Raw genomic sequence first — 14,320 nt, forward strand, 5'->3', positions numbered from 1 at the left:
AAAGCCTTTAACTTCTACACCTGTTTGAACCACAAAATGAAACTTGCAGAATTTGTTAAGTACCAGTAGGTGTACTAAATAGTGGAAACAGAAAAATTTTACCTGGTCCCCCTTTTGAGATATTTGACCTTGAAAAACTCAAAAAATGAAAATTTTAGAAGTTTAATGCAACAGAAAACCAGGAAGGAGTTTAAACCCACACATTATCTCATTTTTTCTGGAAAGTCTGCCATCCATACTTATTGCAAAAAAATATTTGCCCTGTGGTTCCAACTCCAAGTCACTTTAAAAAAATGTTCAAAATGAAATTTTTATAAAAATTTTGACAAATTTCAAGGTCATTTCACATAAGGTTAAAAAAAATTATATCTTTATTTCTAGACATTTTTGGTAACCATACAATGTTTACTTTACTTCAGTGAAGACCAGAACCTTCTATCTTTAATACAATGTCAACAATGACCTTTTATTGAAACCACTGCAAACCACTGTTAGAGCACGCACTTGGGAAGATAAACAAGCCTCTACTGAAAATGGTGGCACACAAAAATAAAATGAATATGGTTTTGAACTACCCATTGATAAGGTTATATGTGGTAAAAAAATTATTTTTTTTAAAAATAGTCGAGCAACTATTTAATTAAACATTTGGTGATTTCACACGGAATGACCCTATTAACAAACTGAAGTGCTGTAACCGCTTCTTGTAGTGCAGTATCTAGAGTTTGTTTAAATCTTTGACCTTTTTTGTTTTTCTTTGAAAAACATGCTGGTGTTTTGGATGCTGTTGGTGTTTGTGGAGGACGTGGCTCAGGTGTTGTGGATGCTTCAGTGATAGAAACGGAAGCTGCACTTTGAGTTTGTGCCTCTGACCATCATCACTGACAGTGACACCCTCAGAATCTTCCATTGTTTGCATCAGTGTAGTGTGGTTTGAGAGTTTTGGGTAGCAAGCATCTAAAACAAATTCAATGACACAACCAACGTTACTTTCAAAAGAATCACATATCTATAGGAACTGTACTAATATTGTACAGTGCATATTTATTTACCAGCTATTATTACATTTTCTTCAATATGGAATACTCCCCCCCCCCCCCCCTGTGTTTAAATAATAATTGTACATGGGTTGTAAGTTATTGAGAGTAAAAATCTTCTCCCCATTTAAGTACATAAAAATTAAAACAATAAATCAAATAAACATAAATAAAATGCAGAGGGCATAAACACCAAAATACTGCTGTTTAGAAACATTGTCTAGGTACCAGCATAAGCAATGTATTTGCAACTTCTAGTGTACCTGTTATTACAAAGACATTTAACACAATTATTGAATTTTGTTGAAATGTGTTCTGAGAATTATATGGATCTCATACCTGTATATATAAATTTTAAAGTAAATATATAGGTATATATAATAAACAACATTTATGTAAGGAATAACAATAACAATGAAAACAACCAATATTGTTACAAACATATTGTTCGCTCATTTCACATCAAAACTGGTTCATTTATTTTAGATACCGAGGACTGAGACACAATGGAAAAGAATAGCTGATGGCTTTGAAGAAAAATGGAATTTCCCATCATGTGTTGGTGCGATCGATGGGAAACATATTGTCATTCAGTGTCCACCACACACTGGATCTCTATACTACAACTATAAAGGACAATTTAGCATTGTTCTTTTGGCCATAGTGGACGATAGTTACAACTTTATTTGTATAGATATAGGAAGCTATGGATCACACTCTGATGGTGGTGTATTTTCAAAATCAAACCTCATGCAAGCAATAGAAGACAACAAACTAAATTTGCGTAATGGAAGTCTTTTTGTTGGTGATGATGCTTTTCCACTGAAAACGTATATGATGAAGCCGTATTCCAGGAAACCTGAACAGCCGCTGCGGGAGAAAGTGTACAACTACAGGCATTGCCGTGCAAGGCGTATAGTTGAAAATGCCTATGGTATACTGGCAAGCCGCTTTAGAATTTTCCGGAGGCCTGTAATACTGGCACCAGAAAAAGTCGTTAAAGCAGCATGTGCACTCCACAACTGGATTAGAAGCAATACTGGATGTACCAGCAATGCTATCACAGTAGACTCTGAGGATCATGGAGCTGGAAGAATTGTACGAGGATCTTGGCGTGATGATCCAAGACCCCATGGATTGTTGTTTTTGCATGCAACTCAGGAGCGCAACTTTACGAATGGTGCCCGCCAGACAAGGGATGGTTTGGCAGAATATTTCATGGGGGAAGGAGCTGTGGATTGGCAGCTCAGAATGATTTGAAATAATTATGGGTTATTCTGATGCATTACGTAGTTTCCAGACTGTGTTAGTCACAACTATATTGTGTAGATAAAATAAATAATATGAAAATACTCAAACTTCATTACATTCATAGTTTGCTATATGTTGGCATAAAACTGAAATTATATTAGTAGTTTTAGGAATTTTAATATGAAAATTTATCAGTGTCAACATGTATGTATAAACATTAATAAAGGTTCTGTAAATATGTTGAGACCTATATAGGCCTATGAGTGAATCAAGACTGCAGGTATGTGTAAATCCAATAATTGTTTTCAGTAACATAATATGAACACAAACAACTTTGTAGTGTGTCAATAGTTAATATGTGTATCAGAGCAAATATTTTAATGTTCCTGTAGTAAAAACATCTCACCAAGTTGGTTTCCGATTCCGCCTCTCCTTCATAGTTAGTTTTCAAAAAACTGTCAGCAAATGAAAACCAACTAAGTTTGGGCTTGTAAACCTCGCCAGTGCAAGCACCACTTTTAGATGACTTCTTGATTTTGCCAACTTCATCAGGGTTCATACACAAATTGAAAAAAAATTTTCAAGGACAATTCCAGGACATTCCCAGGACATTTCACAGATTTTCAACATAACAATTGTTATTTGATACTATGTTGTAATCGATAAAATGGCAAGCACTTAATTCAAAGATAAACACTAATAATAATAAAAATGCTGTTTTTCAATTTTTTTCCAGGATTCTAAACTACAACCAAACAATTATTACCTTTTTTAACAGTTTTTAGACAGTTTTACAATCTCTTCATTTAACTTTGCGACTTCGGCTGCCGATTCACATGATTTTTTACTGTATGCGTTGGACTTTGAAAGAAGAGTGAAATAATTTCTTTTCTCAGCAAGTAATGCCATTGAATCAGCTTCTTTATTCATTGAATCAATTGATTTCTCAATCTGCAGCTTCTTCTTCTTCAGTTCTTGGACAGTTTCTAACATGTGTGACCTCTTTCTACTACTTTCCTCTCTAGATGTTTGTTTCTTCTGTTCATCCAAGAAGTGCTGATAGCGCATTCTTGATGATCTAGTATTTGCCAACAGTTCTTTACTGAAAATAACATCACTTACTTTTTATCTTTAAATTCGTCGTACACAATCCTCATTGCTACTAGAGTTTTTTCTGTTAAATTTTCCACGAGCATTTCTCTGTTGACAGAGAAACCACGTTCTACAGATGCTTGGGCATGAGGCAGAGTCAAAATAAGTTTAAATACTTTCCACAAATCTGCATAGGCCTACTGTTTGTTGTCCAGGAAATATTTACAAAAAAAGAATCTAACCTTTGAGTATTTCTATCAAAGTTTGTAAACTGTGAAGGATCTGGTGACACTTCTCTGAGGAACAACTTGAACTGTAGTAAAGTTGCATCACACACACCTGTACTGATCAGTTTTCTATTTTCAATCTGATGAAGCAACTTTTTAAATGTTTCAGTGGTTTCAGTTTCATTGCATAGTAGAGTTCTAGGGTCAAGACACTTGGAAAGTCTCACTACAGGATATTTCAATTGATTTTTATCTTGAATTCTTTTAACCAATACATTCAATAACTATAGACATTCAGATTTGAACACTAAAACAACCTTGTCTGTGACTTTCTTTTGTGTAACACACATAATCAGTTACGGAGTTGAAGACACGCCAAGGAGTAATACTGGACGGATACCATAGAGGTACGAAGTTACGGAGTTGTTTTCTTGTTGCAAAACCAGTTTCGATACTCTTCGTAAATACTGTGTTATCCTTGCTATTAGGATCAAGTGCAACAAATCTAAATCATTGTTTGCCTTATCCAAAATTTCCTTCTTTATGAATAATTACATTAGTCCATACAACAATTCTATTGTGTCAGAAGCTTGGAAAGGAATAATGGGAGAATCAATCTGGTAGCACTTGAGGTATGGTTGTATCTGACTTCCAATAAAGGAAAATAAAGACGATTTGGCAAACATCAGTGGATCTTTAGTAGCCTTCTGAACAGTCTGAAAAGACTTGGAACACAGAGCAGATTTGGGTTTACCTTTGTAAGAATCGACAAATGCTGATACTTGTGGCCAAATACCAATAGCCCGTTCTGAAACAACAACATCCTCCACCCAAAGGAAAATATCAACTTGAAAGCTTTCCAGCTGTAAATATATTTTTATGATTTGTGACAAGAAGTAAACTGTGATGTTTTTTTGCTAAGAGTATTACTGACATATTAAAATAAATGTTATAATTATGTACAGCTCTGACTATGAGTAAATAATAATTTCCTGATTTTAATGGCTTTAAAAATGTTTTTACTAGTATCTCTGTATTAATATATAATGTTCATATTAAGTTTGATCATTAACTTTGGGAATCCCAAAAAAAATCACATTGGTGAAAACACCGAAATGGAAAAAAAACAGCTTTAAAGTGCATGTGCTAAATAAAATTTCAAGGATACCGATAAAATTTCCATGACAATTTACAATTATTTGCGAATTCCAGGACATTTCTAGTACTGGAAACAGTTTTTTGAAATTCCAGGTTTTCCAGGACGTGTATGAACCCTGTTCTTGATTGTAGGTACAGCAAATGGTTCTGATTTTCACTCTCAGCTCTTTAACTGAAGTCAGCCTACTTTCACGCAATAGAATTGCTTCAGCAATGTCTCTTCTTTGCCGATTTTTAAAACCGGGATGTTTTTTATCCCACAAACAAGAATGTTGTTGGTATTTCTCGAGGAAACTAGCAATCTCAAATCGAGACATTGTCCAAATCAAAATAACCTATAATCAATTCGACTGTTGCTTGAAGTACTAGGAACACATGCACTCACACTATCACGATAGTGATTTCAGTCCGTTTACACCACGAAAGTGCTGCGACAGTTGCAAGTACTGTCATGACAGTTACTACCAACTATCTAGCTCGACTTGATATCGCGATAGTGCTATCGCGACAGTGTGAGAGTAACTATTGTGCAGTTTACACAGTGAAAGTAGTGTGATAGTATGGCGATAGTAGCTGTCGTGGTAGTAACTATCGGGCTTTACTATCATCGTGTCAACTAGGCTTAATGCTAGAAAATGTGGGTAAATATGTAGAGTAACGGTATATGCGAAAAAAAATGCTAAAAATCCGAAAATACTTTTATTCTATGCTCTTTCACTTCCTCTTTTCAAATCAACCGGCGGAGGTAAGAAATTCCAAATACTTTAGGAGATATCGAATTTTTAATTTTGCAATATAACACCTGTAAAACCATTCGACCGCCGCCATTCTTGTCATTTTGCCGTGTGTTCGTGAATGCGTAATCAATAAAATAGTCAATTAGGTCAGGTCAGTTACATTATTAATACTTTCAAACTAAGCGGACATAAAATATTATGTGAATTAATTTTAATGGCTGTTTAGTTTTAAAATATTTATAATGTAACTGACCACTGACCTGACCAAACAAACCGGGACAAAGGATGAACAGTAGGAACTAAAATGGTCGATTAGGTCAGGTCAGTTACATTATGAATACTTTCAAACTAAGCGTACATTAAAAATAATATGATTTAATTTCAATAGTTCTTTAGTTTTAAAATATTTATAATGTAACTGACCTGACCTAACAAACCCGGACAAATGATGAACATTAACAACTCACATAAAAATTTTTTGTTACTTATTACTTGCGCAACAATATCCAAATAAAAAATAAGACTTTAAAATTATAAACGTTAAAAACTGACCTAAGTTGGAGGCGGGTACATTTCCTTTGCCATTAGAAGGAAATTATGTAGTCGTTCACCTACGTCGCGATACCTCCGACGGAACATGAATAAATAAATAAATAATCACATATTGGTTCATTTGAATACTGGCCAATCACGAAACTGTCACGTGACAAAATTGTCCAATAAGAAACATAATAGACACTCGTAAACAAGAAACAATGGTGATCGCTGCATGAATAACACAGGTATTGTGATGAAAAATTAAAAAATTCGATATCTCCTTAAGTATTTGGAATTTCTTATCTCCGCCGGTTGATTTGAAAAGAGGAATTGAAAGAGCATAGAATAAAAGTATTTTCGGATTTTTAGCATTTTTTTTCGCATATACCGCGACTCTACATATCGTCTGTCATTTGTAAGAAGGGGCCATCTGACATTTTTTGTTGAAAATGAGTTAACTGCAGAAATACATGTTTTCTTTCATCCTTCATGGTCTGTAAGAAGGGGATAACTGTATCTCTAATAGTTTTTTAAGATATGACAGGGGCTAACCATAAATAATTAAAATACAGTGATGCATTACAGTGTGCTCATTTTGTTTTTCTGCTCTCCTGAAAAGTTTATGTTTTGTAGGTTAGCCCCTTCTTACAAATGACAGACGATATTTACCAAAATGTGTGAGACATTTCAGACATTTCTATTCTATTTTAAATTTGTAACCAATTTTTTAATAGTCCATAAGTACTTATTTATGTTAGCTTTTTACAACTGATGTATGCCATTGTTTTTCCACAGTTTACAAAAATTATCATATTTTTATTGAAGATGATGTTTTTGAGGAAATGTAATAAAGTGTGTAAAGACCAATATTTTCTATAAAGAGAAATTGAATATAGTATTACTATTTAGGTTTTATTTATGATAGTTCAGTTATGTACTACATAAAAGTGTACCAAGTCACACCCGTAAGAAACAGTGTCACACCCGTAATGAAAGAAAAAAATGAAAAAAATATAAAATTTTACTTTTTCAAATTGTGCATAAGTACTTCCTTGTGTTTGCATGTTACAACTTTAATGTACTGACATGTCTTTTTTATTTGGAAAATTCACAGAAATATTAAATTATATTTAGTAGGATGTAGAGCGAGGTAACATTTCTGTTACACCCGTAAGAGACTTTGAAGTTTGATGTTGAAATTGAATAATTTGTCAATCCAGGTAGCCTATAATTTTAGAGTAAGAAACATTTCATTATACTGTACCTAAATAAAATATGATAACAAAATTTTTCTTTTAACATAATATTTTAAATGGTTCTTTCGAATGTCACACCCGTATGCTTGGAATACCTCATATAACAAAAATTCTTGCTGCAATTTTAAAATCCTATAATATTAGTTAGTGACAATAGTTTATGTTCGTGTAATAGTGTAGCCAAGAATGTTTTCTACAAAAGATTGCCTCAATTGTTGTCGCCATGTCGCAACTGTTTCTTGGTACAAGATTCAACTTGATCCTGTATTTCACAGAGAACCTTAGGAATATAGAATTTTCAAAAAGATAGGGACTTTGTCAGTATATTGCAGTTGAGCCACAACTGTTTTCCACCCTAATTGGTTTTCCTTTTCAATAAAGTGTTTAAAAACCCCACTTTCGGAACTTTTTTTTCTTTTTGCCTTCACCGGCTTAGATTCAAAATTTACTTAATTCAGTACGAATTTCCAATGCCCTTTTCAGGTAAAAATCTAAGATCTAAAGGCAGATCGCGACGCGCAAACCACTATTTTCAGATGAGAAGACGGGTAAGGGGAATGGGAAAGGCGCATTTATTCGAATTTACATTCGTTGTTTCATGGAAAAATGCCAGACAATCGGAAACTACCTCCACCGACCAGCGTCACCAGTCATTGCTACACCGATTTGAAAACATACCTTCTGAATTCTAACCGAGCAGATATCACTCGCTTCCACTGGTTGTGCTTCATGGCGTAAGACCGGGTCCCCTATTTGACAAACGTGAGAATACGGTGGTAAGTATTTTTTCGGCTCCCAAAACTGTCTATACCAGCGGACAATCTTACTAAAACTGCCTACTCGCCTTTTCACCACAAAGCTAAATAACACACTAACAGGCACGCAACACCTATTAGATAACGTTGAGAATAACATGGCTTTGATCCCGATTATCCACCTTGGTCAAGCTCCATATGTATATGACCAACACCAACAAAATACATACTGTAGGAATCCATGATGGTTTTACACTAAAATCCTCTGTTTAAAAACATCAACCCAAGATTATTGAGACACATTTTTAAATTTAAAAAGACAGAAATCTATAAAAATAACTTAAATTTGAGGGGAAAAAACAATATCCAAAATATTATTTAACCAGAAAATATTTTTTGTTTAAATAAACGTAATTTAAAAAATTTCTAACTAAAAATTAACCTCACCAACCAATAAGTATGTATTAATTCAGAGGGCTCAAACCAAGGATTGTCCGAAATTAAAACATAATTCCAGCGTTAGCCCAAGGCTTTCTTAGCAATTTGTACCATCCAAAATTTTAAGCTGGGCCGTGAGATATTCTGTATATACTTTTACCAACAAAAAAGTGCGCGGAATGACTGAAGTAGTCTGCGCGAAATGTGCTTGAATTGAATAATTTTTTCCGTCATGCTCAATAGAAAAAATATTGTTTTACAATAAACATACAAATGTGAAGGTTCTACTCAGCAATAAACCAGAAAATATTTAAGGTTAAAAGGTAAGTATTTTAAAAAACACTAACTAAACTAGGACCACAGCTGCCAGATTTTTATTATAAATTTTAATTCATAGGGATCAAACTAAGGATTGTCCACACATAACGTTTTATTCCAGCGTTAGACCAAGGCTTTCTTTACAATTTGTACCATTCACATTTTAAATCTGGGCCGTGAGAAATTCTGTATATACTTTTACCAACAAAAAAGTGCGCCGAATGACTCAAGTTGCCTGCGCGAAATGTGCTTGAATTGAATAATTTTTTCCTTCATGCTCAATCGAAAAAAAAAATTTTTATAATAAATATACAAAAGTGAAGGTTCTAACGAGCAATAAACCAGAAAATATTTAAGTTTGAAAAATAAGTACTTAAAAAAAAAACACTATTTAAACATGGAACACTGAAGCCAGATTGTTATTATAAATTTTAATTCATAGGGATCAAACTAAGGATTGTCCACACATAACTTTTTATTCCAGCGTTAGACCAAGGTTTTCTTTACAATTTGTACCATCCACAATTTTAAGCTGGGCCGTGAGAAATTCTGTATATACTTTTACCAACAAAAAAGTGCGCGGAATGACTGAAGTAGCCTGCAAAAAATGTGCTTGAATTGAATAAAATTTTTCTTTCATGCTCAATCGAAAAAAAAAAAATTTATAATAAATATACAAAAGTGAAGGTTCTACTGAGCAATAAACCAGAAAATATTTAAGTTTGAAAAATAAGTACTTAAAAAAAACACTATTTAAACATGGAACACTGAAGCCAGATTGTTATTATAAATTTTAATTCATAGGGATCAAACTAAGGATTGTCCACACATAACTTTTTATTCCAGCGTTAGACCAAGGCTTTCTTAACAATTTGTACCATTCACAATTTTAAGCTGGGCCGTGAGAAATTCTGTATATACTTTTACCAACAAAAAAGTGCGCGGAATGACTGAAGTAGCCTGCAAAAAATGTGCTTGAATTGAATAAAATTTTTCTTTCATGCTCAATCGAAAAAAAAAAATTTATAATAAATATACAAAAGTGAAGGTTCTACTGAGCAATAAACCAGAAAATATTTAAGTTTGAAAAATAAGTACTTAAAAAAAACACTATTTAAACATGGAACACTGAAGCCAGATTGTTATTATAAATTTTAATTCATAGGGATCAAACTAAGGATTGTCCACACATAACTTTTTATTCCAGCGTTAGACCAAGGCTTTCTTAACAATTTGTACCATTCACAATTTTAAGCTGGGCCGTGAGAAATTCTGTATATACTTTTACCACCACAAAAGTGCGCGGAATGACAAGTAGCTTGCGCGAAATGTGCTTGAATTGAATAATTTTTTTCTTCATTCTCAATAAAAAATAAAAAATTGTTTTACAATAAGCATACAAAAGTGAAAGTTCTACTCAGCAATAAACGAGAAAATATTTGGGTTTGAAAGATAAGTACTTAAAAATAAACAATTACCAAACATGAACCACTGCAGTCAGAAATTATTATTAATGTTAATTCATAGGGATGAATTTTAGGATTAGCGACAAATAACTTTTTATTCTTGCGTTAGTTTAAGGCTTTTATTATAATTTGTACCATCCACAATTTTATGCTAGGCCGTGAGATCTTCTTTTTATACTTTTACCAACAAAAAAATGCGCCGAACGACTCATGTAGACTGCGCAAATTTCTGCTTGAATATTATATATTTGTTTTAAATCATTCTCTTTTAATTTGAATATTTAACTAATAATTATATTTTATTGGGAAATTTTTATTCATCTATAAACCAGAAAATATATTTGTTTAAGAAACGTACTTAAAAAAAATATTTAGTAATTATAATCCTCTGCATTCGGAAATTATTATGCATTTATTAATTCATAGGATGGTCTGAATATTACACACAGATCAGATTTTAGCTGAATGCTTCCTTAACAAATTTCACTATCCAAATTTTTCAACAGCGTCGTTAGTTTTTCTGTATATGCTTTTACCAACACTAAAGTGTGGCAAATGACTGAAGTAATCTGCGCATAATATGCTTAAATTGAATTTTTAATCATTATCTAATGAATTAAAAACTTTTAAATATATACATACTAAACCGGAAAATATTTTTTGTTTTAAAGAAACGTACTACTAAAATAACTAACTTAATATAAATCTCTTTAACCAGTAAGTATAATGCATTTATTAATTCATAGAGATCAAACCAAGGATTGTTTGTAGATAACACAAAGGCTTACATTATAAATTGCATATCTGTATTATTTAAATGGTTTATTTTAGAATTTTTATTGTAATTTTACTATAAACTGAGTAGGTACGTTGAATGGCTGCAGTAGCATTCGTGAAAAATATTATGTATTCTCTTAATATTTTAAAATCACTGATATATTAAAAAAAAAATATATTATAAAAATAATTGACTTTAACATTGACTTTATCATAGAACTTGTCATAAATGTATTTTGTTTGTAAAAAAAATTAATTCAACATTGCTAAATAAATTTCTGTACATGTATTCACTGAAAACGATCAAATAAATGATTTTCCGAACATAACACATACACACATTTATACCCATATGCTTTTCTAACAAAACTCTTAATCCTCCTTTTTTAACTTCGTCTTTACATTTACTTTATATGTTTGTACATACAACTGACAGCGACGATGACTGAAGTAGGCAGCACGAATTTTGTTCTAATTTCAATTATTTTTCAGTTTTTGAAGATAATTTAGCATTATAACTTTTATAAAATAACTTAAGTTAAAGCTTTTGTCAAATAATATATTTTCAATTATTTATTTATTTTTATTCTGTTTCAAAAACACTACCTGAATAAATACCTACAGCTGTTATTTAGTATATTTCGTCACAATATAAGCAACGACAGTTGTATGACACAAAGTGTAATATTGAAAATCATTATAGTGTTGGACTAATATGTAACTATTTTTAGGAAACAACCGAAGTCATTAATGCAAGTTAACGATTCTAAATAAATAATTACTTTAATAATAACTCTCTTTTCAAGTGAGCGGTTTTGAGAGAAAACTATTGTGCACAACCACTGAAAATAAACTGTAAAATAAACAGTGAATTTAACCAATTATTGTGCTATTAAATATTTTTTTTATAACTTACATCTTCCTACAGTCTTGTAATATGTGAACTACGGTCACATCATTACCCTGGACAGTTACTTGCCGTCGGAGTGATTCACTCAGTTTCTAGTGTGAGGCTAAGTTACATTGCACGAGCGTCGGTGGGTCTGGCTACGTGAGGCTTGGTTTCATGTGACACCTAACGGCCGTGATAAAGCGACCGAGAAGACTGAGCGAGTGTTGGAGATTGGAACCAGGTCTGCCAACTATCCACCTGCCTAGTGAGTTCCTACTCGCCTGAGGACCAAGGCGAGTACCACAACTTAAAGCGTCGTTTGCTGATCAGAAGTGGATACCCTACACCCGGAGTCCAGGGAGAAGTTTGGGATTGGTACCGGGTCACCAGCGAGTAGCAGAGCCGCGAGCGAGTCGCAGTCCAGGCCGCTGGTCGTGGCTGATCCTGGGGTTGCGCCCAGGACCCAGATGAGGAGCTCAGGCATTCCTGGACGAGATGAACAATCACCTGGAGATGCGGCCATATCGCTGAGCCGCGGACCGAGAGGCAGTAGTACCCATTGCCTGCCCGAGTACCTATATTGGCGTCGACTGACTGGTCTCTTCGTGAACTAGCGAAGTTAAAAAGGACTGAGGCTGCCTGTATTATTAGGACTGTTAGTGTTCAGAGGGCAGCCTGTCGTAATAATATATTAGTTATAAATGTAATTTTCATGTGGTTTTTTAATACCAGCTACACGTTAGGTTTAATTAATAGCTCACCGAGGATGATTGTTCCTTAAGACCTGTTGTGTTTATCTTATGGCCGAGGTATGAGAGAGATTTGTCGTGGACTGGGAGCAGTGTATGGTTTTTGCCTACTCGTGCCTGAACTGAGTTTATTTTGTTACCAGAGTAGTGGCCAACGAGTCGCCAGCAAAACGAGAGAAAGGGAACGCAGGCCATGTTGGATATTATGTTTAAATTATTTGTATTGTCATTATTGAAATAATAACTAGCTCGAGTCCATTCTGTTGTGAGTGGCCAAAGCGCTGCCACCTGCTGCACTGCGTGGGGCGCCGGACGCCTGTAGCGTTCAGTCTTATGAGCCGCCTGCGAGCTCGCGTAAGGCGTGGATGCGCTCATGATCGCAGGCCTGAGGCACCATCGCTCTTCTAGCCCAGGAAACAAAGGTTTCAACCTGTGAAAAATTTGTCCAAAGCTGAATTTTTGCACAGTGGTAGAGTCGACTATGCTTAATAACATACCGAAAGTTTACCGCTGTATACCTTGTGCGTATCACTGAAAATTTGCAGTTAAGTCCTAGATGACAGCGACTTGCAGCAGTTCATTAAAATGCTTCCCATTTTCGCACTTTTTACCGTAGACTCTCGATAGCTATATGAAAATAATCTTAAAGTACTACTACTCACATTTATAATGAATAAAGTTCTAAAAGTTAATATTAAAGGTAAGAAAAAAATGTTAAATTAATGAAATAAGTTTTTTTACATCAGTCAAGGCAATAAAAAGACAATTCACTTAAAAATAAAGGGTCTCACGCAAATATTTCTTTAACAAAAGTTGTTGTATCGTTCTTAAGCTTTACAGGGACATATCTCTCAAAAGTCTAGCTTAATTTATAGGATCACTAGAGTCTCCCGAGCTTATCAATGTCGTCTACGCACTGCGACAGAGCCACAGCCGCAAGCGCTGTGGCCACTCTTACTCCCACGACATCGAAGATTTTTAATCTTTGTAAAATTTGCTCCTAACTGAAATTTAAAACAGAGGTAACATTCAAGTTTTCTAGCAACATTTGAAATGTTTACCTCCGCAAACCTTGCGCGGAACACCGAAAACGAGAAGTTAAGTCCTAGATAATACTTTATTGACCACTCAACAATATGGCACTATAAACAATTACTATAGTATACTTTCAGAATAGCAAACCAAAACTTACTCAAAACATTATTCTCAATGATTAAATTTAAAAATCTTTCACTACGTTTGACTAAATATGATATTTATTCAATAATATTAGAAGAGAGGTGTTCTGAAAAAAAGGGCACAAATGAAAATACGTATTACAAAAACACGTAGAGCCCGATGTGAAAACATTAAATAAAAGTAGTTGCAAAGTTCTTAAACTTTAAATTAGTTTATTTGTTGAGAGCTTGGTACATGTGTCTGACCGCTAAAGCGATCCGAGCCGCGTAGTGTATACTACTGCGAGGTTGTCGAAGTAGGCTCGGGTCGGGACGAATTTCGTTGTAAAGACACAAAGGTTTTTAATACATGGAAAATTATCCCAAAGAAAAAACTTTGTACAATTGCAGAATGAACGTTTCTTAGTAACATATCAAAAGTTTACCGATGCAAACCTTGTGCGTCACACCAA

The 14,320-nt window shown here is 33.9% G+C and overlaps 1 protein-coding gene across 2 annotated transcripts in view; it reads right to left on the bottom strand.

Annotated features, from left to right (window-relative positions):
* The window catches only part of LOC134531241 (peptide deformylase, mitochondrial-like), a 76,081-nt gene extending 67,830 nt beyond the window's left edge, over positions 1 to 8,251 (bottom strand). The window contains exon 1 of one of the 2 annotated variants that reach the window (XM_063366929.1): positions 7,974 to 8,251. In XM_063366929.1, the coding sequence (XP_063222999.1) occupies positions 7,974 to 8,210 (237 nt within the window). In that variant the 5' untranslated portion in view covers positions 8,211 to 8,251. The remainder of the gene's footprint in view (positions 1 to 7,973) is intronic. The other variant, XM_063366930.1, reaches the window with a different exon arrangement.
* Between the last annotated feature and the right edge of the window lie 6,069 nt (positions 8,252 to 14,320).

The sequence above is a fragment of the Bacillus rossius genome, chromosome 3, assembly GCF_032445375.1.
Source record: "Bacillus rossius redtenbacheri isolate Brsri chromosome 3, Brsri_v3, whole genome shotgun sequence".
NCBI lineage: Eukaryota > Metazoa > Arthropoda > Insecta > Phasmatodea > Bacillidae > Bacillus > Bacillus rossius.